Source organism: Emydura macquarii, unplaced genomic scaffold (assembly GCF_026122565.2).
Source record: "Emydura macquarii macquarii isolate MOO-44397 ecotype Brisbane River unplaced genomic scaffold, CSIRO-AGI_Emac_v2 contig_3042, whole genome shotgun sequence".
NCBI lineage: Eukaryota > Metazoa > Chordata > Testudines > Chelidae > Emydura > Emydura macquarii.
The window spans coordinates 196275-222895 of NW_027133179.1; the positions used below are offsets into that span (position 1 = coordinate 196275).

Below are 26621 nucleotides of genomic sequence, written 5' to 3' on the forward strand. Positions count from 1 at the left end.
AAAGCCCTGGTTGGGATGATATAGCTGAGGTTAGTCCTGCTTTGAGCAGGGGGTTGGACTAGATGACCTCCTGAGGTCCCTTCCAACTCTAATATTCTATGATTCTATGATTCTATGAAATATGGCACAACAGGTCAGCCTAGGTAATTTAGGAGACCATCTCCTTTTCAAGAGACTTTGGGAAGACTAAGAATTTAAGTTCCAGTCACTTTCACTGAGGCATATTTAACAATTTTCCCAGGCTGACCTGAAATAATCAGTTTAAACGCACAGTTAATTCCTCTATTTAATAAATCATTTAGTTGTAAGTGTGAAATATATTTTGATAAGAGAAGTTTATTTAGCCAACACATTTAAGAGTGTGCTGTTTAATAAAAAGAAATTGTATATGCTGTCTAGTGTGTTTAATTCCACTTACCATCCTCCTAATGCGACTTGACACAGTTCATGAGCAAAGCGTTAATTATCTAATAAATAAGCAATATCTCATTCATCATTTTCTGACATACTAAAAATGTAGTTAATAAGAATCTGAAAATATCAAGCTATATCACTTCTTAAATAAGCCTCTATAGTTATAGTGAACTCTTCCAGGAAGCAAATAGATGTATCAAATCTAGTGTAATGGCTCTATTTAGTTGTAAATGAACATGTTTTAATAGTTGTATCAACCAATGAGAAAACATCTTTCTTCAGAAAGATAACTGAACTATAATGGAAAAACTGATACAAATCAATTATTGAGGCTTTCCATTTAATGATTTAAATTGCAGATTTAAATTGCCCATTTACATTTGTATTAAAAATCAATCGATCGAGGCTCCAGAGCAAGGAGCTGATAAGATATAGATTTTTATTTTTTCTAAAAATCTTGGAAAGTAAATAACCAAAAAACGCTCCCAAACCATTAACGTAACATGAAGGTTGTGAGATCAAACTCTGAGACGTCAGGACATTTCATTCCATGACTCTGCTGCCTAGAGACAAGTGACTGTGACTTTTTCACCTGCAGCACATTTGTGCTATTTAGATGGCATGGTACTTACTTTCTTGCTCTACTCTTGGAGTAGCTTGGATGAAAAAAAGCCTGCTGGGTTGGGAGGGCAGGACATGAGAATCTATCTGTGTTTCACCAGGCACAATACAAACACATATTTGGCTGTGTAGCTTTTTCCTGGACAAACTAGGGTTGGCACCATCAGTCCATGGGCTGGAGAGGCAGAGCCCATAAAAATCACACCAAGATGCTTATGTGCCCATTCTTAGACTAGCCTGCCATCTTAGCCAAGGGTTTGAGGGACAAGCATACTATAGAGGACAGAGAGGGGTAGCTCTTCAGATAAACTCTTCTGCAAAGACTGGAACAGGCTGCAACGCTAATCATCAGGCAGCAACACGGCAGTGCCCATGGAAGGAAGTTTGAGTGGAATATGGGCAGAACAGCTGCTCTACGAGAGCCTGCTGGGGGTGATACGGAAGCAGGCCTTTGGATGAGGAGAGGAATCAGCAGGTCCCAGCAGAGGCTTCCTCCATGGTTGACAGCTCTGCCTCCAATCAGCTGAGCACAATGCAGACCAAAGTGAGGATTGCCGGACATTCTGTCCGTGAGGAAAGACATTTTAAAGCAAGCTACTGGAAAATTAGTTCCTCTTTTGCTGACCTGCCAGGACCAGAGGTCAGGGCTCTAACTCCCCACGCCAATGTCAAGGAAATCCCAGGCTCCTAGGCAGCCTACATCTGGCATCTCTTTGCCCTCCATGGCTGACCTGAACACAGGCCTGGGGCAGTATACTCTGACAGTCTGGATGTTAAGGCATTCTGTGAATAAATGTACACAGTTCTTTGTTTCTAGCCTGTCAGTTCACCCTGGAAGAGCCTGCAAGACTGTTTATCCACAAAGTCCCTGCCCAGCAGGCACTTCTGGGCTCTCCATCAAATTGTTCTTTTAGGACTTCTTGCAGCCTTACTTATTCAATCACAGGCAGGCCTTCTTCCCCTTGGACACAAGGCTGATTAGTTTCCCTTCCCCCTCCCAGTGAGAAAACATGCCACTAGACCAGAAGGTTTGCTGAATCAGGGCTAGCCCATTCTGCAATGACAACTGGTGCTGCGCTTAAAATACCCGGCTGGGGCAGCGACATCTGGTCATGGTCTGAGTGCATAGCACCTAGCAAAATGGGCCACAGTACCCAGCTGGGGCATCTAGGTGCGACTGCAATGGTAACCACAACCAGCAACACCATCATCTAGAAATGGAGGCATCTTGCCTTGCAGTTTCTCAATGAGCAACTGCCAGATATCTGATTCTTTACCCTTGACCTTTCAGGGAAAGGAGACCCAGGCCAACTGGTTACCGAGATCCTCACTCCCGAGACTCTAGACTGGTCCACATTTGTATTTTGTTGGAGACTGCAGCCTCCACAAATGTTGCTAGTTCAGCAGCACAAGAAGCGAGGCCTAACTAAAGCAAGGGAGTCAGTGTGGTAAGCTCGGAGGAACGCTGAAATAAATGGGCTAGCCAATACAGAGGGGTGATCAATGGACGGAAACAACTCAAAGGAGCAAAGCCAAGGTGATGTTTCAACATAGCTGCTTAGACGGGGGTGCGTGCCTGGTGGGATGAAGAATCTTCTCGGACGCTAATGTCTGTGGTGAAGGGCAGTGATGCTAATGGGCTAGAGAGAAGAAAAGCAAGTAGTCACAGGTCAGACACTGGGGCTGATCCGGCCCTTACCCTCTCCTTGTAGTAGAAGGAGCTGATGGAGACCTGCTCCTTCTCACTGCGGGTGGGACTCCCACTGTACAAGCGCAGATTGCCGGGGGTCTCCGTACGAATCTTCATTGGTGTGATCAGGCCGCTGTGATAGGCTGATAAAGCTGACAGCGATCTGCGAAAGATGGGAACAAGCATTCAGGAACTTACACCCGGGAGTTACAGCCTGAGCGCGTCACTGACCTGACGCCTGCATGCTCAGCTGACGTGACGGGGCAGCTTCTCTGAGCTCTCATAGCTCATGAAACCAAGGTACGAGGGACAGGACTCACTGCCCTCCTGGTCTGTAGCCCTTAGCTCCAGTTACTGGCAAATCCACTGAGGAAGGTAACCCTGGGGGACTTTACAGGCTTAGCTGGAGCATGTAACTCTGTGCTCACCTGGGAGTCGGTTCTGTGGGCGAGACAGCACGATGCATTGTCGTGGGTCTTGTGAAATATACCAGGTAACCTGTGGAGACAGGACATACTCCAGGCATAAAACCCCATTCAGAGCAGACAGGATCTGAACATTCGCAGCTATTTCCTTTGCCCTAAGGGGCAACTTTTGCCGTGAGGCCTGTGGATTTAAGGCACATAAGCCCTACAGCCATAAAGAGGAGGCATATGGCTGGATGCCTGCAAACCATCCCAACCACTCCCCCCAGATCATCCTTGTCTGTAAACACCATCCCAACAATCCGATTTTTTTCAAGCCAAATCCACTTTCCTGAACCCATTAAAATAAAGAGTCCAGCTAGGTTAGAGCTTTTAAACCAGTCAGCTCATCACCTCTGGGGCCAAGGTGAGGCGGGGGAGAACTCAAAAGACCTGTCCTTGGGCTGTAATTCTGCACTGCCATTTGTCAAGTACTCGGACACTCCAGGGAGGAGTGTGGTATAAATAACTAGACAGAGAGCAGCTGCTTTCACTCTGATCACAGCTCTTTACAGGACTGCCAAAAGCCATTTAAGGCTAATTCCCAGGTGTAGGCTCAGCACAAGATTAACAGAGAGGTGGTACATGTGAAGTATGGGTAAATCTACACCCTCTTGGTAGTGCCTGACAGCCTCCCGCAGCCCAGTACATCCTGCCCACTGGCAGGGCACAACAAGCTGAATAGATCCGACCTGAACGGACTAACCTGCTTCACTCTGTCCTGGGAAGCGAGCATGGCTGCGTTACCTGAGTTTTATTACCACCCCCAGACAAGACTTTCAAACCGGAATGCTGACAGGGGCTCAAGAGTCGCTCTAGCATCTGAAACAACTTGCCACAATTCAAGAGCTCTTAAACAGAGCCTAATCTGCCCCTGGAGAAGGCGGTTACCTGGCACCTGCCCTCCTGTGAACCTGGTTATTAATGGCCTTGCCCTCCTGTCCCCATGAGGTGCGAGAGGCTACCGGGCAACAGACAGGCTCTCAGCTGTGTGCTGGAAGCTTACTCCGGGGAATGAAGATAGCAGTGTGCAAGGCAGCTCTCCCACCAGCCCAAGTCCTAGCAGCTAGGTGACAAGTGAGGCAGGGAGCCAGATCACAGTGCTGCAGTTTGATGCGGGGAGGAGCCGGGTATTGTGCCACAGACGGGGCGGGGGCACTGCTGCTGGAGAGGGGGCTGCGTTCATCCCAGTCGTGCCAGAGACGCAGCAGAACCTGCCATCCCCTGAGAAGTAGCAGCACCTCTAGACCAACAAGTGGCTCTAGATATTTTCAGCTCTTCTTTGTCTCCCAATTTCATGCACCCAATGCCGCACACAACCTGGCCTAAAAGCTGCTGCAAACTAGTGCGATTACCTCCAGAACTTGGAGGACCCTGGCATGTAGCCCCGCCCCCTATCAGCTGGGGGGCCTTTGCTCTAGTGAGAGTGCCTGCCCTCAAGGGGAATCTCCAGGCAGCAGATCCGCTGCCTGTTCCTTGTGCTACCAAACCAGCAGTCAGACCAACCTGCGCCACAGAACCTGGCTCCGGAGGTCCGTGGGAACGGGATGTTGGAATCCTGGTATGAGCCGTAGGCATTCGAGACCCGGGCGAAGGTGGGCAAGGGTGGCGTCACAGTGTTCGGCAGAGCATAGGGGTTGCTGGAGCTGGTGTCCTCCTGGTTCTGAAAGAGAAGTTACTCAAGCTCATGCTGCGAGTCCCGGAGGAAGCTTTCCATCGCAGAAAGGATGCCCGGCAGCGTGGCAGGCGCCCAGTACACAGGCTGGCTCTAGAGCACCCTCTCATCCCACCAGCGAAGAAGTGGAGCACGGTGTGTGGTTTCTGATCTGGGATAGGGGTGTGCTCTGCATGAGCTCCCCACCTCCCTGCTCCCAGACAGCCTTGGATTTCATGGCCATCCTGAGCAAGGAACAGAGACTGACAGTGTCTAACAGGGTCCCCACTAGGATGGCAGGCACGTCGTAGGTCCGGCCTGAGCCGTGTGTGGGGTGGGACGGCAGGGGGCTGCAGCTCAGGGCTGCGCGTATGGGGTGGAGGCTGGTGCAGGGATGGAACAGCAGGGGCGGCTGCAGATCAGAACTGAGATAATTGGTTACAGATCATGGGGGTCTGGCCCCAAGCCATTGGCGAAAGTCCTAATGCCTACCCAAGAACTGCCCCAAGCAAATGGCAATAAAACCAACCAACCCCCTGCTCCAAAACAAACCCGCCAGCCCACCCCTAGAATAGTACAAAACCAAGGCAATAAAAGCCAAAGCTGCTGAAACACAAGAAGGAACCGCCAACCTTCCCTGGGGCCTAGAACCTGCAGCCGGCATTATAACACAGGCTCATGGACAGGACTGAAGAATGAGCTCAGACAGAGGCGTCCTGGCTATAAGCATCACCCATCTCTCCCAGCACCTGGCACAGGGCCATCCTGCCTGCAATGAAATCCCTATGAAACGGGAGGGCACGGGCTAAGCTTTCAGCAGCAAACCGGCCTTACTAGCTATGTTTAAAGAAAAAAAAAACCCAGGTCCCTAGAACGAGGGTGGAAGGATCAGAGCCCAGCCTGCAACGCTGACCCCATGTCCTGCTGTCGGGACGCCACCAGCACAAACAAGACTTAATATTCCAGTTCTCTAGAGTTTCTCCTGCATGGCAAGCTCTCCTGCAATCTACACCAGGCCAGGCCCCTCAAGGACACCTACTGGAAGGAGAGTAGCTGTAAGCTCTCACACTGCCACACCTCCTCCACACTCCCCTGCAGCGACCCCCGCTGGCACAGGCGGGGAACACAAAGCCAAGAGACACCTCAAACTTCTGAATTCCAGGATCACATGCTCAATTTGCCCCTCCCTCCCCCGCCTCATTTACCAGGCACGCTTAAGCAGGCCAAGTCCCAAAGCTCCCAAACGGCACGCTCTGCGTCTGACAAGGCCAGGGGCTCTGCAAAGGCAAAAGGCGGAGGGAGAGGGGTGGGGAAAGCAACACATTAAAGCAGGAAAAGCGGGCACTCCTTCCTACCACAACGGACTCCAGGCAGGAGACCAGCTGACGCAGGCAAGGCTCCAGGCAGCTCTGGTTCCGCTTCACTTTCTGCAGGGAAGTGTCCTTCAAGATCTGGAACAGGCATAAGATTATCTTAGCCATGACCTGACCACATCTCCCCACTAGTGCTTCACCTGCCACAGTCCATTCCAAAATAACCTCCCAGTACCCTGAGGGCAGGCAAACGGACCCGCGCTCTGCTCCGAGGGAAGACACTCAGGCGGAGGCACAGCTGGAGCCTATCCCTGGCTCTGCCACTGATACACTGTGTGGCCTTGGCTAAATTACAGCTACTCTGCACTTATCTCCGTCCATAAAACAGGGAGGATATTGACCCACGTCCCCGTGGAGATTAAAGCATCTCATGCTGCAAAGCCCTGCGATAAAGGTGAGCCCTGCTGAGCTTTAGAAGGGCTCAGTGAGGAAGATGCACCTAAGGCCTCTGATCTCCTGGCAGCTGGGCCGGGTGGCATTTTGCTGGGATATTTTTGTAGCAGCAGGGTTTGGGGTGCATCTGTTTGACAATGTGGGGCACCTGGGTGTTTTAGGAAGATCCCGTTGGTTTCCTCAGGTCATGTACACACCACGGCGAAACCTGATAGCACATATGCTAGACTGGTACAAGTTACACACCAGGGAACTGAACTACTCGTTTGAACGGATCAAGAAAACTTAGCCCACGAGGCCTAAAATACATCAGCTCTCGAGCAACGATTTGCAAGTTGCAGTCAGCTATCAGTGGACTTGAGATGCTAAAACATGTCACTGCAGCTGGGGTCCAGATGGGGTGTGGTCCCCTCGTGCGTGCATAACACAACCCTACCTTCAGCAGCTTTGCCTTCATGGTGGAGCTGATAGTTGTAGGGGTGACAAACTGGAAGGAGGGTGCGGCGTTATTGGGATACTGCACAGGGAACATCACCAGCATCTTGACTCTCTGGTTGCCGAAGTGCACGGACACAGTACAGCTACGATTCACCGCATCCATCTGCGAAAGGAAAAGCAGCAACTTTTGACTTGGCCCTCCAAGGGCCTTTCGCTGCACAGCACCGAAATCCACCGTGAGGGGCTGGTCCCTCTGCCGGGGCGCTACCAGGCTGCAATTCACACTGCCACAGGACCTGCGAACACAGACACAGCAAAAACTCCAGACACAAACGGGGGATTGGCTCAGCGTTCCCCAGCTTTGCACCCTGAGGTTACAGGCAGCCCATTCTGCGGTGAGAGCTGCAGGCAGGAATGGGAGATTCCATTCTTAATATGGCCTTTTCAGTCCATCCTACATCACCGGGTGGTTCCTGATTTAGAGGATTAACCATACAGTCCCCTCTGCAAATCCTGACCTTTTAACAACCAGCGACCACACCAAGCCAGCTGCTCCAGAGCTCTCCCTTTACCCACACTGCCATGCCTCCTCCTGGCAGGCACCATACGCAAACAGGAGCTTGTTGTGTAAGGGAGAGTCCAATCACTAAAAGGCAGAGTGGCCTAATGGCTAGGGCACAGGACTGGACTGTAGACTCTGCCACCGACCCAGTGAGAGACCTGGAACAAGTCACTTCCCCCCTGACCTGCCCTCTGTGCCTCAGTTTCTCCTCCAACCCTTTGTCTTGTCTGTTAAGACAAAAAGCGCTTTGGGATGAGAGCTGTCTTTCATTAGGTGCACGTACAGCACCTAGAACAATGGAGCCCGGATCTCTGGTGGAGCCTCCAGGCAATACTATAAGGCAAATGCTGCTGCTGCTGCGCTCTGCGACTGTGCTCCTCAAGTTCAGTGCACCTGGACCTCTAGGTAGGAGACAGGGACCCCAGGAATCCTCGTGGCTGCTTCCAGAGCCACCAACTCCAGAGCTCCCTGCTTTCCTCCCCACTAGGTGGTTCCTAGTCATAGGTTGGAAACTTGAGCTCAGGCCGGCATTCATACCGCACACCTACAAAACAACATGAGTGGCAACACGTCTCCCACAGCAGCCAGTGAAGAACCATCTCCCAGAGCACTTCCAAGGTGTCAGCCACCCCCAGGGGCATAAGCCATTCAGAATCACCCCACCAGCCACCGCCCTGCTGGAAAACATCAGCACTGGGGAACTCCTCACAGTGGCTTCCTTTCTTCCAGGCAGAGATTTCCCCAGTCTACCTCTTAACAGCTACAGAGAGACTGTGCCTGTGGCCTGGGAAACACCCCCGACCTGTCCGCCGCGCTCTGTATGTGTGGCCTGAGAAATACCTGCACCTCCCAACCCCTGAACTTGGGGCCTGGGATTATCCTACCACTGGCCCAGAGAACATTCTGCATCCACAGCCCAACGTAAGTGTTGTTTAAAGCAATCAGCCTCTTGCGCTGGGAGAGGGTTCCCAGTCCTGCCTGCGTCCCCCACTGCCAGCGGGCCAGCGAGAGGAAATTCGCCCTCTACCTCCACGTTGACATTTCGGATCTGCACGTTTATCAGGGAAAACTCCTGCTGCAGCGTCTGCGGCAGAGCCAGCTGGTCTGATTTTCTTCCCACCAGGAGGTTGTTCTGGAAGTCTTCCTTTAAAGCTGACAGGAGAGATGGAAAAGAGGCTGAAGCAGGCAGCTAAAGAGAAGCTGCAGGTGAACTGCCAATCTCCTGATGTGCAAGGTGCCAGGAGGCGGCCATAGCAACAAGCACACAGCTATCAGAGTGCACATGAGCCCTGGGTACCACTGAGGTCTCTGGGAGCTGGACTCAGCCCTTGGGCCAAGTAGCCAACAGGACGAACCATAGGCTGGATGGGGCCCGGAGAGCCCATCCTTTGCAAAGCATGGCCAGCTGCCTGCTGGTTTTCAGTGGAGTTTAAGGTGTTGGCTTTGATCTACAAGGCCCTAAATGGTTTGGGCTCTGCCTACTCAAGAGACACCCTCTCTCGTGATATCACCAGAGCGGAGGTCAGCAGAACTGGAGTCCCTGGGTGAAAAGGGAAGGTGCACCAAGCAAAGGCTCACCCCCCATACCTGCTCCAAGACGGTCTAAGTCTGTCAGCTTTTAGGGCACACCGTAAAGCCATCAAATGAACCAGGCTCTTGAGGAGGGAAGGTGTAGCCAGGGCGAGGGTCCATTTTCCTTCCTGGCATCAGGAGGCTACTGGGTTTACTTTTCCTTGTGCTGGTCATTTGCACTTTCAACACGGCAAAGGGGTCTAGAGATCGGGAGAGGTGAATTCCAAGCAAACGTGCCGTGTGTACAGCCAGAAACACACAGCTAGCTGCCAGATCTACTGCTCACGTGGCCTGTCCGCTGGCTGAAGCATGCAAACAGGGGGCAGATTCCCTTCTCCTGAGCTGTCTCTCCACGTTTATACAGGGACGGCAGTAGCCTGGCCACCATTTGGAGACAGATTGCTGGCCAATCCCCACAGCAGACAGCCCAGAGCAGGCTCTGCCCATTAGAAAGGAGACAGGCTCTTACACGTCACTCATTCTGCCTGCAGGAGGGTGGGCTACCCCAGCCCCTGTAAGTGTGCTAGGTAGGTCTCCCTGAAGGCCAGTAAAAGCCTTGAAAGCCAAGAACACATTCAAATGACTAAGTCCTGCAATGGGAAATCAGGAATCATGGGCAAGGAGTTTCAGAGGCTTTGGCCAGTTCTTATTATTGTCCCGATTCCCATGGCCTTTCCTGGTCATCAGGGTCGCTTGAGTTGGGTTGACTCTCACTGTCCACTCAGTCAGCGCTGGGCCACGGGTCGGCCCCTTACGGTGGCTAGCCGGGGGCTGTGGAACGACCTTCACAAAAGATCTGCTGTGCTCTCCACCAGAGGCTATTTTTAGCACGAGGTAAGTCCTCGTTAATTCTAGCGGCCTATTCTTGCCCCTGATATTTTTTTCATCTATTCCCCCGTTCATTTCCTGTGCTGGGAACTGCTCCTGAGAGTTCCTGGATTTGCTTCTGGGCCAGGTATTTTTGTCTGGCGTATTTGGCTGAGTGGGTCTCTTAGCTGGTATTTGGGATTTATTTATAGTGCTCAGATGCCTTGCTCTAGGGGCCTGAGAAATGGATTCACTAAAGGTTCTCAAGGAAGAAGGGGATTATTTCCTGAACAGAAGACACTACACTAGTCCCCTAAGGGCTTGTACACACTAGCCCGTATGTCTTGTATTGCTCAGGGGTGTGAAAAAGCCACCCGCTGAGCGATGCAAGTTACACCAACCTAAGCACCGATGTGGACAGCGCAATGTCGACAGAAGAACATCTCCCGCCGACATAGCTACTGCTGCTCATGGAGGTGAGTTGTTATGCCAATGGGAGAGCTCTCTCTTCCATCAGCATAGAGCATCTGCACTAGCAGCACTACAGTGGCACAGCTGCATTGGTGCAGCTGCACTGCTGTAGTCATTTTCTAGTGTAGACTAGCCCTAACATGTCATCGCTGAGGTTCCCTGGCATGGGAAGTTTGGGAGGGGAGGGAACTTCTCTTCCACCTCCCTGTTGGTCTAGTGTTTAATCCTCAAGAGTCGGTTTAGTCCTCTGGATTCTTAAGAACCTTGAATAGTCAAATAGCCTGTGGACATTGTTTTATATTGAAGAAGGGGGATTGTATCTTATTTACAGAGCATTTTTCTCCTCAAGGATCCCAAAATGCTTTACAAATGTACGCACGGATTGCTTTGTCCACTGCTGAAATGCAGCTGCGTCTGGGGTGAACAGCAGCAAGTGTTTAACCGCACACATCAACGTGCCACAACAGTTTTAGGCTGAGAAGGGCCAAATAGAATAGCCAGGGACTCGCATGTTCTTTGATCCTGCGGACACAGCATTTACTGCAGAATCTATTCTCTGGTTAAAAAATAAAAATAAAAATCCATCCCTCATAGCTGCAAAAAAAACCCTTAAAAACTTGAATCAAATGTAAACTGATGGAGCAATTTTGACAGGGTGAATGTATCCCACGTCAAGCTGGGCAGGGAAAGGGTTACCTCTTAGCTCCGGCAAAAGACAAGAGATAACCCTCTGCCCCATAAAAGCGCATGAGCTTCCAGGCCAGGAGGAGCTTTCGGCTACAACTCCGTAAGGGTGCTGCTAGACTAGGACAAGAGGTGCTGTATTTCACCAGGGTGAGCTGGCTGAGGTGAGCCAAGGGTATAGGTGTTTGCATTTGCTTTTTCGCTAGCTTGCCCAGAAGGGTTTTGGTCTTTGCCAAAAAGGGAGAACCAGGACTGCTGCTCCGGGACCCTGCCAAATTGGAGCCCCCTGTCTGCAAAGAGGAGACAGAACCAGTGATTTAATGCCCACCGCTTTGGCTCTAGACTGCTCACCTAGCATGAGGTGAGTGCCAAAGGAGCTACATCTCTCATACAGGCCCGTATCGTCCCTCGTCTCAACTGCTGCAACCTCCTCCCCTCTGGCTTTGGCAAATCCCATCTTGCCCTCACTTATATCCTTCAAAATGCTGCTACACAGGTCATTTTCCTGGTCACATCCCCCCCTCCCTTCACGGCCCTCCACTGGCTGCCCCTTCCCCGCCGAAAACATCAGTTACTTGTCTTCACTTGCAGGGCTTTTCATGGCCTAACCCCATCCTGGCTGCCACCGCTTATACACTGTTGAGGCACGGACCCCTGCCTGGGCTGCTCATTTGTGATATTTGCAGACAAACACCGTGGTGCCCTCATTTGTGCTGCCCCATGCGCGTGGGAGATGCTCCTAGCAAACATCCACAAGCTACCCCACTGACCTTCTTCAGATCTCTTCTCAGAACTCTCCTTGGATGGGAGATCCCTGCAAACCACTGACAACAGCTGGGTGGCTGGTGTGTCTCGCCGCTGCCTATCGTGCTGACCAACACAGCTTCACTGTTTCCTGGGACTCCCCAGTCTGTCTGTATCCACTAGCTGCTGTCTCCCATCTTATGCTTCAATTGTAAGCTCTTTGGGGCAGGAACCACCAGTCTAGTTCAGTGTTTGCCCAGGGCCTGGCATGATGGTGCCATGATCCATGGCCAGGGCCCCAGGCGATACCGCCATACAAATAAATGCTACTAACAGGAACCAGTTTGCTTTTGGGGGCATTTTTTCCTTTCAATGACCCCTTCTTGGCAGGGTCATGGTGGCAATCCTCCCACAAGGATGGGGAAGCAGGCACAGATCGGTCTCTTCCTCAGAGCACAAACAGACACTGGGTTAGAGCTGACCTTCTGGCTGCCATCTCCAAAACGTTTTCATTTCAAACGCCAACAGACCTTGTCTCACCTTCCTCATCCCCGTGCCCGGAGCTCTGCTGGGGCTCAGAGTCCTGGGTGTGGAGGGTCTTATCCGGCTCAGGCAGGAGAGCAATGCCATCAATAAGCTCGTCAACCCCGTCCAGGATATCATTAACGCACAGCTGGAAGGAACAAGCACACCCACACACTGCGTCACGGGGCTGAGACAAAGGCAGCCCAAAAATACACCAGGAAAGATACAGCAGCTTCTCTCTCTGGGGAGCTTAAATTAGCCAGGTGGGCGTGTGTGCAACAGCCGCTCTTGGAGATCTGGGCACTGTTTTCCTGCCTGCACCCTGTGACAAAAGACCTGGTTTTCAGCAGAGGAGAGGCCTGGCCTTTGTCACCCCAGCCTGCTTGGCCACATTTCCCCTGTCACTTCCAAATATGGCTCTGTGTGCATGCCCCACCCAGGAGCAAGCAGGGGGTTAGATCAGTAAGTGGTTAGCCAAGTTTTATTTTAAAATAAAGGAGATTTGACTTTTCTAACACCGTCCCATGAGAAACTGATCAGCACGAGTTAAAATACCAGGTGCCATGACATGCTTTGCTTTCTACTGGGACTTCTGCATTTTTGCCAGTCCTTGGCAAAATGTTCGGGACCAGCAGCCCCAAATTAAGGGACACAATCCCAGGGGCTAGGCGCCACCCAGACAAAATAATCAACAGGCCTAGAGAACTCACAGCCTGGATTTACAAGGCACAACAGGGAGGCAGCAGGACACGGTAATGACCAAACAAGCGTGCTGCCATGGCAAACCACCAGCTTCACTCATGAGCATCTCCCTGTGATATACACAGCGGGAGCCAAACAACAAGGCTGAAGAAAACACATAGAAATCATGCACCTGCATGGACCAAACCAGCCTGACAATAGACCAAGCCCAGGATTAAAGCTAACGAGTGACGTGACACAGTGAACTCTAGCTGGAGGCGATGGGCAAAAAGCTGCAAATAACGCGAGTCAGAAAACAACAGAGACCAGCTGGGACCAAGGTCCCTGGCAGAGCCTTTCACCCAGTATTTCAAGCCAGAAGAGTGGGCACATAGTCTCGGCTAGGAGGGGTGGGCACCTGCGGCATTGAGCCATCTATCCTCAGGAGTGCAGGGGACTGCAGAGGCCATGCCTGCTGGAGAGTTTTCGATTCTGCAGTTAGCTTGGGGTGCTCGGTAACCCTCCCCCTAATACTGGACAACACCCCTTCACAGTGCGCCTGCTGCTATAGTAGGAGTCATGTGTCGGGAATAATCATTTGAGTATAAATAGCACTGTAGACATGGAGGCACAGCTTGGGTGAGTAGAGAACCCGAGTGCAGGATGTATTCAGATACATACCCACACCCTTCAGGTATATCTTTACTCATCTAAGCAGTGCCTCACTGTCTACTCTGCTGTTTCTACCTGTGCTAGGGGGACAATATCTGTGTCTACATTACACACCGCTGAAAGAAAGGTGCAGTGTAGACACATCCTTGCAGGGCTGAGCTGTGGGTGAGAATCACAGAAGATTAGGGTTGGAAGGGAGCTCAGGAGGTCAGCTAGTCCAACCCCCTGCTCAAAGCAGGACTAATCTCAGCTAAATCAGCCCAGCCAGGGCTTTGTCAAGCTGCACCTTAAAAACCTCTAAGGATGGAGATTCCACCACCTCCCTGGGTACCCATTCCAGTGCTTCACCACCCTCCTAGTGAAAAGGCTTTTCCTAATATCCAACCTAGACCTCCCCAACTGCAACTTGAGACCATTGCTCCTAGTTCTGTCATCTGCCTCCACTGAGAACAGCCTAGCTCCATCCTCCCTGGAACCCGCTTTCAGGCTGCTATCAAATCCCCCCATTCTTCTTTTTTGCAGACTAAACAAGCCTAGTTCCCTCCGCCTCTCCTCATAAGTCTTGTGCTCCAGCTCCCTAATCATTTTTGTTGCCCTCCACTGGACTCTCTCCAACTTGTCCACATCCTTTTTGCAGTGGGGGGCCCAAAACTGGACACAGTACTCCAAATGCGGCCTCACCAATGCCAAATAGAGGGGAATAATTATGAAGCTGGCAATGCTCCTACTAATACAGCCCAATATGCTATTAGCCTTCTTGGCAGCCAGGGTACACTGCTGTCTCATATCCAGTTTCTTATCCACTGTAACCCCCAGGTCCTTTTCTACAGAACTGCTGCCTAGCCTGTTGGTCCCGAGTCTGTAGCTGTGCATGGGATTCTTCCGTCCTAATTGCAGGACTCTGCACTTGTCCTTGTTGACCCTCAGCAGATTTTTTTTGGCCCAATCCTCCAATGTGTCTAGGTCACTCTGTATTCTATCCCCGCCCTCCCTCGTACCTACCACTCCTCCCAGCTTAGAGAAGGCTGGATGGCACCTAGGACAGTGTGCCTGGGCTCTCCAGGGTGCTGTCAGTGGCATTTCATACAAGTAAATGATGGTGAATTTAGCCCTTAAGAATACTATCTACAGTCCAACACCAAAAGCGCCTTGTATACCCTCTGCAGCTGGGAATCGACCCGCCACATCCTCAGCGTCTGGTCACGAGACCATGTGACCAGCTGGTAGTCCTTGGAGCCTAAAAGAAGAGAAAATAATTTCTAGAAGTGACAGAAAATGGACTTAATCCTATTTATGATGTAAGTGGACTGAACCAAGTAGCTAGGTCCAGTAGATAGGATGCTGGAGTGGGAGTCAGGACTCATGAGTTCTGTTCCTGCCTTTGACAATGACTTGCTGTGTGACTTTGGACTACTCACTGTGCCTCAGTTTCCTCATTTGTAAAATGGGGATAAAAATGCTGCTGGATTTACAGAGGAGAAAACTGCACTGCAGGTAAAAATACATCCATTTTTCAATGAAAGTTTTCACATGGGAAATGAACCTGATCTGCTAGGAGACACTTGTTTTAAAGTGACTAGTTGTGTAGCTGAAAATGCAAGTAACAACGGGAAAGTGAATTGCAAAATGGGGGAAAGGTTTTTGCCTGTAACATCTCCTTTATGCTGCAGAAACTGCAACTGTTTTTCTACGTTTGGAATATCACGTCCTGGCTTGGCTTCCCTCAGTGTTTATTGCATGGGATACTCCTGCTATTTGTGGACTTACTTCTTCCATGCAATAAACAGAGGCTCAGCAGGGTTAGCTCACAGTTTTGCACTTTTTCCTCTGCTTTATACAACCATCTTATTGTTGTACAACAAAGGCTGAAAAAAAATCAATGTAAAGCCAGGCAGATGGGATAGTAGAGAATAAGAGTCACTGCAGACCCGCTCTGTGCTCAAATCGATCGGCTTCATTAGCATGGGAACAGTTTGTGTGGCCTCATGCACCAAAATGCGCATGCATAAGCTGCGTTCCGTGTGGACTGGAAAGCGGAGAGAGGCTAGTTCAAGGACTGGAAAGAGCAATGCAGCAGTGAGGTGGACTGCGGAAGCCCCCACACCCCAATGGCATCTGCAGGAGAACGGCACGGAGAGATACAGCCGCTGCAGGCCTGCTCTCACCTTCTTTCTGCCTTCTCCACTGGAACTCCAGCACCACGTCATCGTGTCCCACGAAGGTGTGAACTGGTGTGTTGAGATCAGAGACGTTCCAGAGGAGGAGGCTGTTCTCTCGCCGCAGCTGGGGAACCATCACCGTCACTAGTCCATTGCTGAAAGGCTGGGGGAGAAAAGTATGCCCCGATGGGGATCGCTTAGCAGCAGCAATGGTTAGCCTGACAGCTTTCATTCTCCCGTGTCACCCCGATCATACGTTCCCATTTCATACTGCCACAGGCAGATTGCAGTGAGGATTTTTGGAGCTCAGGAGGCAATCCTAAAACGAGGAGCTTTCAAAGGGGGTTACCTTGCAGGATGACTCAACCTGCCCTGAAAGGAGAGGGATGCAATGTGCTTGAAAGAGGCATTCACCACATTTCACTGACAGCCAGCCATTTCCTTCTGCCTCTTCCTAATCCCACCTGCCATCAGTAACAGGGATTTTCGCACTCCCGCCTCACCCCCTATTCCTGCTGCTCTTTCACATTTGGCTCAGCTTGTACAATCAGACTAGGCAGGTGAGTGTTGCGGTTTGGGTCGCATGCACTAGCAGCTGTTTGGGGTCCTGATGCCACAAGGGGACTTTGAACAACAACTATCCATCACTCATATGCACCAGGCATGGCACAGGCTCAGAGGAAGGGAGAAACAGTGCCTGAGGGGGAAAAGGTGATGAAGGGCTCGCATTCTGGTGTCCGGAGAAGACAGCAGGTACAACCTGATGCTGAATGGCTGGGTGTCAAAGGATACATGCGAAACAAACGCTGGGGCTGCGAGTCTCAGACCTCAGGTCAACTGACTTGGGTCTGCGCTACGGGGCTAAGAACAGCAATGTAGACATTCCTGCTCCAGCTGGAGCCCAGGTTCCCAGACCCACCTCCCTTGCCCTGTTTGACCCAGGCACCAGCCCAAGCGGGAATGTCAGTGCAGCTATTTTTAACCTCCTCGTGCAACCCCAAGTCAATTGACCCGGGCTCTGAGACTCGTTGCCGGGGTCTGTGTGTTTGGGTGTGTTTTGAACTGTAGACAGACCCAAAGTTTGAGGAACAACTTTTGCTTTAAAAGCCCAGGACCTCACGCCACAAAGACAGCATGTTAGTGCATTCTTAGCTATGGACAAAATGCATAGTGAAAAAACCCCAACAAAGAAAGCCTTCATAGAAGGGACTCAAGAGATAAAATCTCTTATTAGAGACTGTGAAAGAGGCCTGGCTAGGCTGCCACAGTGATGCTCTTAAGTGCATTGTCTCCATCTGCACAGTGTAAGGGGTATGTCTACACTGATGGCGGCAAAGTCGCCGCTGTCAGACCGACCTATCTGGATCGACAGAGCGGTCAGTGAAGACCTACTCAGTCAATCCAGAAGTTGACGCAGTTAAACCACCCCCTACAGTGGCGTAGCGCTGCATCAACATGAACGCAGTGAAGACGCCGCGCAGAAGGGAAGAACAGCAGTCGATGGGAGTTACACAAGCTATGCAGAGTAGCTTGCGTAACACCTGTCAGCTGCCGCCGAATCGCCCGGTAAGTGTAGACCAGGGCTAAGTTAGTGACAGAGCAGAGAGGGCAAAAGGAACTGCTGAGTCAAAGCTGCAGGACCTTCTTTAGGTTTCAGATTCCAGCTGCAAGCCCCAGGTATATGGGTCTCCAATTCAGTCCTCTTGGAAAGATCCACGTTTCACATTATTAGTCACTGCCTCCTTTCAGCACTGAAGATGCTCTCCCACTCTTAGTAACCAGTGTTGTAAGTGAGGCTTTTAAGGCAGATTAATAAAGCCAGTAGCAAAAAGAGCAGTAATGATTCCAAGCGAGGGTCCCTTCAGCAATGCCTCACTAGTTAATGTCCCTTGGCCGCCCAGCCCCTAGGCTTGGGCAAGGCTGAGAGGGAGCGGGACAAGTGTTCACTCACCGTGTATCTCGCCTTCCAGACTGGAACCTGGCAGGGCAGGATATTGAGATATTTCCGAGGCTGACGGTAATCCCAGAACTTCAACAAAACAGAAAACAAGCCAGTGCATGAGCCAGTGAGCTTTACTTCTGGGGGGGATTTTCTGGGTCATTCACAGCTACACCACGGTGCCAGATTCGCTCCACGGTATCGTTAGCAACATCGTGGCACTGATGGAGCTGAGCTGGCCTCCATGAAGGAAACCAGCTTCAGACAGTGTTTGTTAGACAGAGTGATGAGCAAGCACTAGCCAACAGAAGGCTTGCTGTAACGGGTGATGCTCTAATACCAGATCCAGTTCCCACGGACGCCCAATGACTTCAGTGGCTGCTGGGTCAGGCCCTTAGGATCTCACTGGTACATTCGCTACGAGAGCCCCGGAAACTTACCCTGACGGAGTTGTCCTGGCTGGAAGTGGCCAGGATGTACTCATTGTCCGGATGCCAATCCAGGCCATGGATTTTAGAGAGATGCGCTGCCAAGTACTCCACTGCGGTGCTGGGTTTCTGAAATCAGAGGCATTTTAGTTCTCACCATGCTAGCTCTTAGGCGCATGAAATCTGACTCAATTCTTCTGGGTAAAGAAGGCGCTTTCCTCCTCTCACACTCATTAGAAGTCACCAGCAAGAGAGAAAGATGAACAGGGCTTTGTAAGCTAGAGAAACGGTACTGTGAAATGCAGTGGTAAAGCACCATAGGCATCAAATACATCAGTGCACTGAGTATGTGGGCGCTTTATATTTGATGCAATTAGTACCCATTAAGAAACCAAAAGCAAGATGCTAAGGGATATGTTTTCAGAGAGAGGGGCTGAATATACAGCCCTTCTTCAATCTCAGACTGCAGACACCACTGGCACTGCATTAAACTGACCATTAAGAAAAGCAGGAAACAAAGAAGTAAGGGAAGCAATGGGGGTTACTTACCTGTAAGAGGCATGGTGCCTGGATCCCACAAATGGGAACATGCAGAGGCCACTCAAAGACAAATGTGAACTCACCCGCTTGTCCCAGATACGGACATCCCCATCGTGGCTGGTTGCTAAACAGTTTGCGTTTTTCTTGTTCCATTTGACCTGGGAGGCTCCAGCTGCAGAAGGAGTGGAGCAGAAAAGGGGTCAGCAAATGGCTTCTACAAATAGCTTAAAAGTCAGATGGGGCAAGGAGACAGGAAGCTGTTGTCAAACGCCTGGCGGACCCAGAGATCTCAGACCCTTTGCGGAGTTCACGCGTCTGCCCAGGACGTGCAATTAAGAGGAGAGACGTCCCAGGAGTGAGCATGAAAGACAGCGGCGAGACATTTCCAGGGAAGGCAGCAGGCAAGTGAAAGGGTAGCTATCCTTTGGAAAGAGGCTAACCAGGGCTTTGGGGGCTCCAGATCAAGTGTGCTCCATTTTCGAAAAAAGATGGTTTTTCGAACCTCCGGCCACTGCTCAGACCTATCAGCTCATCCTTGGGAGCAACTTATTCTGCAGGGCAGGCACAAACTCTGCCTCTCTCACAACTTTAGCTCTAATCCTCCCCCTTTGCCTGCGCCCTGGTGATTAACTTGGCCCCATTACTCTTGCCTGCACCAGTGGTGCACTGCATAGATTTAAACACTACTCGCCTCTCATGAACATCTTGCTGAGGCTGGCATGAAGACAGAGAGTTCGCGTGGGACTGACGAGCCTGGTGTGTGCGCTGAAAGTGATTCGTTATTGGAAGCAAAGGGGGAGTTCGTTGTGGAGGTGGGGAATCCAAGGTGGGTACCAGGAGGTGAACTAAGGCCGGCGTGACTGCTAGGGTTGGCAGATCTAGGCTAGGGTTGGTGGCTAGAGACTGACAAAAAATGCACTTCAGCCACCTTAACTTGAAGGTAAAATGTGTGTGTGGGATGCTCAAGGAAACCAGGGCTCAAGACAAGTTTTGTGTTCTCCATTTTGCCATATAAGGGCAGGTCAGAGACAGCGCATTTTGCTAAGGAGTAGGGACACCAGACGCAGCATACAGCTTTGGTGAATTTCTCAGCTCCACCAATACTTGGGAGCAGGTCAGTTACAAAATCTGCAGAGAGGATGTCTCAGATCTAGGAAGAAAGCTGGTGCAGGAGACATACATAGCCCTGGTGCACCAGGGCTCCAGCATACAAAGCCCAAACTTGATGAATGAAAATGGTTTGTGCTCCTCAAATCACAAGAGAGACAAAAAAATAAGGGTTAAACAAGATGGTACCTTGACTAAAGAGCAGATCTTTCCTTCTGCTTTCCCCCTCCCTGTCCGCATAGATAAAATATACAGTTCTCTTGAGATCTGCCCAAAGATGGGACCACCACTTAAGTAGACTTTTTTTTAGTAGAAAAATAACGAGCTTGCGTTGATATGGAAGGTTCAGATGTTTAGTTATGTAAAGCGACCTCAGGTTCTCTTCTCCCTGCTTTAGCTTGAAACCCCTTTAAAAAGCAGAAAACAACCCTACAAATTTCTACACTCCAGCTCCCAAACAGAGGCATAAAACAGGTGGCTGCTGTAAGGCAAGAGATCCTCTGCATTTTTGTAGTGTTGTAGACTTGAAATTAGACAAAAGTTTTCTAACCATTAGAGGAGTGAAGTTCTGGAACAGCCTTCCAAAGGGAGCAGTGGGGGCAAAAAACCTATCTGGCTTCAAAAATGAGCTTGATAAGTTTATGGAGGGGATGGTATGAGACAGCCTAGTTTGGCAATTAACTGATCTTTGACTACTAGTGGTAAATATGCCCAATGGCCTTTGATAGGACATTAGATGGGGTGGATTCTGAGTTACCAGAGAATTCTTTCCAGGTGTCTGGCTGGTGAGTCTTGCCCACATGCTCAAGGTTTAGCCAATCGCCATATTTGGGGTTAGGAAGGAATTTTCCCCCAGGGCGGATTGGCAGAGGCCCTGGGGGTTTTTGACCTTCCTCTGCAGCATGGGGCACGGGTCCCTTGCTGGCAGATTCTCTGTACCTTGAAGTCTTTAAACCATGATTTGAGGACTTCAATAACTCAGTCATAGGTTAGGGGTCTATTACAGGAGTGGGTGGGTGAGTGAGGTTCTGTGGCCTGCATTGTGCAGGAGGTCAGACTAGACAATCATAATGGTCCGTTCTGACCTTAAAGTCTGTGTGTCTATGAGAATCCATGGCCTGAGAGTAAGGCTGCTGCTGGTGCGGAGCAAAAAGGACTATTAGCAGGACAGGCAGCAGAACACACGAACACACAAAGGAGATTAGTGTGATGGAAGAAACAGCAACCCAGGACACTTTCACATTTGCTCATCTGTGCTCTATCCTCCACCACCCCCACCCTAGCGTTGTCCACGTGCAGTAACTCATTAGCAGGACCTACTAGGTCTTCCCATCAAGGAGGATGGATGGAGATTCACAGTGTTGGTGTCCATGACAAGAGCCTTTCCAGCAAAGGGCGTATTAGCAGATCGCCTTGAAGAGAGCGTGAAGGAGGACACTTATCTCATCATTTCAGATTCCCAGCTGGTTTAAGGTGTTTCGGGGAAGCCTGGTTCAGCCTGTTAGCAGACCCAACCCAAAATCCCTCTCTCAGTAACTGGACTGAGGGTGCATTCCAATGATACGGCCTAGGATTCAGTTCAGTTTCTCAATTGGTTCAGTCAAGTATAAAAAGGACACAGAAAAACTGTGTTAGGGAAGAGAGGCCTCATTTATAGAGAGCAGACACATGCAGCAGGGCGAGGAGGAAGGAACAAGGCTCCATACGTCTGAATCACACAAACGCCACCCCACTTTCAGAACAGCGATCCTAGCACTGCCACGGGGCCCTGTATCCAAAGAGCCTCCCAACCTCCCAGGAGCAGAGTAAGTACTATGGGGAGGAAGAGGAGGAGACTTAGATAATGTCAGGGGCAGAGGTGGGACCAGAACTCAGCTCTCGCACTTTAGCCCCTCCCCTTTCATCATAATCAGCCATTGTCATGGGACACGGTGTACTTCGCAAGCTTGTTGGAGTGCCAGCACACACGTGCATGGAGATCTCGGCACGGGGCAGATAAGCAACGCGCCAGAGCCTCTCCTGCACATGTAGCAGGTATGTGCTTGAGGCAGAACCAATCAAGGTGAGGACAGAGGGCCCAGGCCCCTCCATCTTATCATCCTCGTCCTCTCTATGCTTTAAATTGCTCTGTGTAGCTCGTTGTACTTTCTAAAGCCAATCCTCCCTTCCAGCCAGCCAGCTTCGCAACGCCCTCCCCCGCCCTCAGTTGGCTGCCATGCCGCGCCGCACCTTCCCTTCTTCCCCTTCCATCCCCCGAGCAGGGCAAGGGGACACCAAGGGCTCCTTCCCCAGGCTGACTGACAGCTGCTAAACGTGTGCAGGCCAACCAGCCAGCCTCCTCCCCCCCCTCTCCGGACAGCTGCACCTCTTGGCCCTATTGGCGATCCTGGCACTGGAACCCAAGGAGGCCTTGCCTTTTCGTACACCTCAGTTCTGCTTTAAAACAACGTATTTGAAAAGAGCCACAGACCCGGACCTCCAAGGACCAGTCACCTATGCTATTGTCTCCATGCCAACGGTCTGAGTGCAGAAGGGAACCAGAGTGAGCAGGGAGAGGTGGAATAGCAGAAGCATATGACGGTGCAGGCAGAGGTTTTGGCTATAGTACAAACGGGTACTTACCAACTGCAGAGAGTGAAACTGTAGGTTTCCTGGTATCCCTGAAACACAACATTACCAGTGTGAGTCCCTCATCTCTCCTCAGCTCTCTCTGACTCCCACAACAGCCACACGCCAAAGGGGTACCTACTGCCATTCATGCGTGTCACTGGTGGACATGACAACACAACATTTCCCAGAAATATTCAGCAGTATACAAAGCAGCTACAAAAAAGTTAGATAATTGGTTTGTCAAAGCCTTTGATGATCCCAATTCACAGCAGCTGGAATAACAGCTCCAGAGCAGAGACAACTAACCCCTCTCCAGGAATATGAATAAATTTAGGAGGAATTAATAAAGTTGGGCGGTCACAGTGGGCCAGATGCTGAGCTGCTGAACATCAGTGCAGCACGGTGACAATGGACAGCAGCGGACGCTCCGACGTTGGGGCTTTAACCCACTCCGAGGTGGAATTGGTTGAGAAATTCTTCTCTCTAACGAAATACTTTAAATAAAAAACAATTAAAAAAAAAAAAAGGTTTTCAGAAGTTTTGGTTTTGCAGTTTTTCAGGCTGTTTAAAACTGAAGGTTTGATAAAAACCAGAAGGTTTTTATTCCCCACTAAGGGGAAAAAAGGCAGCTTTCTATTTAAAAATAAAGTTTCCACAGAAAATTGCCCTGCTCCAGTCTACCATGGTTCTGGGATTGTTAGTTATGCTGCCAGTTTAGCATATGGCATCTTTGGGGTCAGACGGCATCTGAAAAGTCTTGAAGAAGCCCACCAGGGAGAAGTGGGATCTGGCAGCCAGGTCAGTAACTATCTCTGGACAAAAACAACTTGAGTTCTGTAGCACTTTAAAGACTAACAATTTTAATTTCAGTAGGCATTAGCTTCCGTGAGCCTCAGCTCACTTCCTCAGATGCAACTGCTGAGGCTCACGAAAGCTTATGCCTACTGAAATTAAAATTGTTAGTCTTTAAAGTGCTACAGAACTCAAGTTGTTTTTGCTGTATACAGACTAACACGGCTACCCCTCTGGAACTATATCTCTGGACAGGTGACACAGAGAAAAAATAAAGCATTGTTAAAGCAGAAACTTCTGATGCCACTTGCAAATGATTCTAGTTTGCACAGAGCCAAAGGAGGGCGTCGTGGCAAAACCAACGGGCAGTTATTGTCTGTGTGTGTCTTAATCATGCACAGATACTATAGGGCCCTTCTCAAGTGCCTTTTGCCCAAGGATCTTGGCGTGCTTCACACTCATTAAATAGGCCTCAAGACACTCCTGTGAGGTGGGACAATATAATTATCTGACTAATAAGGCTGAGAAAAGAGAGGCACAAAGAAGTGCAGGGACTTGTCCTTGGTCACAAAGGAAGTCAGCAGCAGAACCCGGAAGCGAATCTAGGAATCCTGACTCCTTGGTTCACAGGGTCAGAGGTTTAATAGATGTGGATTTTTTAAGATTTTTTTGGGAAAAGTGTGTTAACTTCAAAAATAATTCACCCTCAGACGCAAAGTACCAGGAGCTAAGTGGGAGGTGTTGATGAGAAGAGCTAGCTAACCCAGCACAGGGGAGAGCGTACTGACACCAGGCCTACCAATGCTTCTGAGGAAGAGCCAGCAGCAACCAGAGACCTTGCTGGGATAAGGGATTTTGGGGCTACAGGTTTACTCATTCACTAAACTGGTTACTTTGATGAAAAGCCAAGTGTTGGAGGAAAAAAGGCCCTGGAATGCAGACGGAGCTCACGAGGAAAGATTTTGGGGGCAAAAATAAAATCAATCAATCAATCAGTATCTCTATCTGTTCTGTGTGTGACCATGACATAACTTTATAGAGCAGCACAACTGTATAGATTCTGAACCAGTTTGAAGGACTGGGAGCCTTTTAGATTAAGGGAATTCGTTCTGGCTTCTGCAAGCACAGCTGAAAAAGTACACGAGGACTTTGCCCTTCTAGCTGCTGGTCACAGAAAAGACAAGCCCCATAATCTTATTCTTGCTCTTACTTGATATCCCAAACGTAGATGTATGTGTCAACGGAACTGGTGACTAGCAGATCTGGCTCAAACACCGCCCAGTCCACGTCACTGCACATGCAAATCCAAAACCAAAGGAGAACACAAGAGTCAGTTGCGTGCATATCGCCCTGGTGGCATCATTTTCTCATGAGTCCATAAAGTGACCTGCCACACCTTTCCGTAACAAACCCATGGCATTTGCATTGAGATCTCATGAATCAAAGCAGGACCTACATTATTTATTTAAGTAACCTATTCTCACCACACACTGCCTTGTAACTACTACTTCTGTCCCCAACCCCACAAAGAGAGGGGATATTTTACAGCAAACCCCAGATTCCCAGGCATTTCTTAGCCCCAGCTCTCCATTCTGGGCTGCCATTTTGCCAGGCTCATCACAGCTGTACGTGCTACACAAACCTAGCCCTCAACCAGAGAGGGCTGGTAACGTTCCCAAGGGCTGCAACTAGCCTTCACAATCCACAGCCAGTACACAAGAGAGAAATGCCTTCTTCATCCTTGTCCCCAACACAGAACGAAGGCAGGGTTCCTGTGACAACCCCAGACCCACCCGCTGGTATGTGTCAGACTCCAAAGGTTCCCTGTGTGCTAGTGCAATGTGCTACCAACTCAGCCATTAAGGACAGCCTGTGCCCTGCTTTCCTGAATCTGGTGTCAGTCCAAGTCACAGGTGGGATTCAGTTTAACGGCCCTGCTGCTGTCTGGTTCCCAAACGGTGGCTGCTGTTTTTTAGGAGAACTACCACCATGAGAAAATTTAGTGACACCCAAGCCACCAGAGGCTAACTGGAACCAGATGTTCATGCTGCAGCCATGGGAAGGGTGGTCTCTCTAAATCAGATATCTTCTCCCAGTGTGGAGGGGCGGGGGGAGAATGGCAGCACAGGCCAAGTAAATGGGTAAAAATAGGCTGAATTTCTCAAAGTGAACGTGCTATGATGACTATATGTCAATGTACACCAGCTAGGAAGTCAGCCCTGTCATTTTTCTCACGGTACCTCAGAATGCGGCTGGGTTTCTCATCCTCATACCTGATCACACGCGTGTGCCCTTGCAGTGACGTGCCAACTTCCCCGTTGCCATCTTTCCATTTATACAGGTCAACGCGCTGGTTGCTCTGAAATTAAATGGATGAAACGAGATGGTGGAAGGCCCGTGGATCCAGAGCTCTGTGCTGCTCCATCAGGTTCAAGTTCCCTGTGACTGGAATGGTAGCAGTTACTAGTGAGCCAAATCCTTCGGGGCAAAGTCTGTGCTCAGACTGGGAGGGGAACGAAGATGAATACATGCCTGATTTTCAAAAGCTTTATCTGCCGCTCTCTTCAAGGCCTAAATCTGGCTTCAGTTCACTCAGCATTAGAGGTGAATAAGAACAGAGATAAAATCCCAAGGACAAATGTTTCCCCTAAGTGCCTGTTTCTGGGCTCTGTATGCAGAATGTGGTGCTCAAACCACAGGCAGTCACAAGTCAGCCTGCAGAAATTCCTTTGCATTCTATTCAGATTTATCAGACATCCATCAATGCCACTTCCAAACAGGAAGGAGTTACTGTTACAGAGGAAGCATTTCTTCCCTTTTGGGGTCAGGTACGCTGCCTCCAGAGTGCTCCCTACTCCTGCTCACATCACTACTTGTAGATCCACTGAGGCGACCCTGACGTGTCTATGATAGAAGTCTCTCTGGGACTGTTACTTAGATTGGAAGCTCTTTGGGACAGGAACTGCCTTTTGTTCTGTGCTTGTACTGTACCTAGCACAACTGAGTCCGGTCCCTGGCTAGGGCTCCAAGGCACTTCCACAATACAAGTAATAAATAATAATGCAGTTCTAAGACTAATTCTTGTGACAGCAAAGTGACAGCTCTGCTAGAGTTAAGACTGGTTTTCTGTTTAAAGCTCGGCTCTAAATGCTCTAAAATCTGAATTGTGAATCGGACTGCCTTGAAATTCAGTGTCCTTCAGGGGAGTGTGGGATTTTGCTAGCGCTCCAAATTTGGCCCTGTAAGGGTTCCCAAGATGCAACCTCTGGGGGAAGGAGGGA

General features: G+C 50.1%; 1 protein-coding gene across 3 annotated transcripts in view; it reads right to left on the reverse strand.

Annotated features, from left to right (window-relative positions):
- Positions 1-26621, reverse strand: part of WDR59 (WD repeat domain 59) — a 68891-nt gene that overhangs the window by 23654 nt on the left and 18616 nt on the right. For 2 of the 3 annotated variants that reach the window (XM_067530140.1, XM_067530139.1), the window contains exons 4-18: positions 25614-25699; positions 24551-24631; positions 22561-22598; positions 18915-19003; positions 18304-18420; positions 17876-17953; positions 15931-16087; positions 14923-15002; positions 12428-12560; positions 8637-8761; positions 7046-7210; positions 6199-6294; positions 4696-4852; positions 3154-3223; positions 2735-2888 (exon numbers count right to left, since the gene is read on the reverse strand). In XM_067530140.1, the coding sequence (XP_067386241.1) occupies positions 2735-2888; positions 3154-3223; positions 4696-4852; positions 6199-6294; positions 7046-7210; positions 8637-8761; positions 12428-12560; positions 14923-15002; positions 15931-16087; positions 17876-17953; positions 18304-18420; positions 18915-19003; positions 22561-22598; positions 24551-24631; positions 25614-25699 (1626 nt within the window). Of the gene's footprint in view, positions 1-2734; positions 2889-3153; positions 3224-4695; positions 4853-6198; positions 6295-7045; positions 7211-8636; positions 8762-12427; positions 12561-14922; positions 15003-15930; positions 16088-17875; positions 17954-18303; positions 18421-18914; positions 19004-21258; positions 21432-22560; positions 22599-24550; positions 24632-25613; positions 25700-26621 lie in introns of those variants that run through there. The other variant, XM_067530141.1, reaches the window with a different exon arrangement.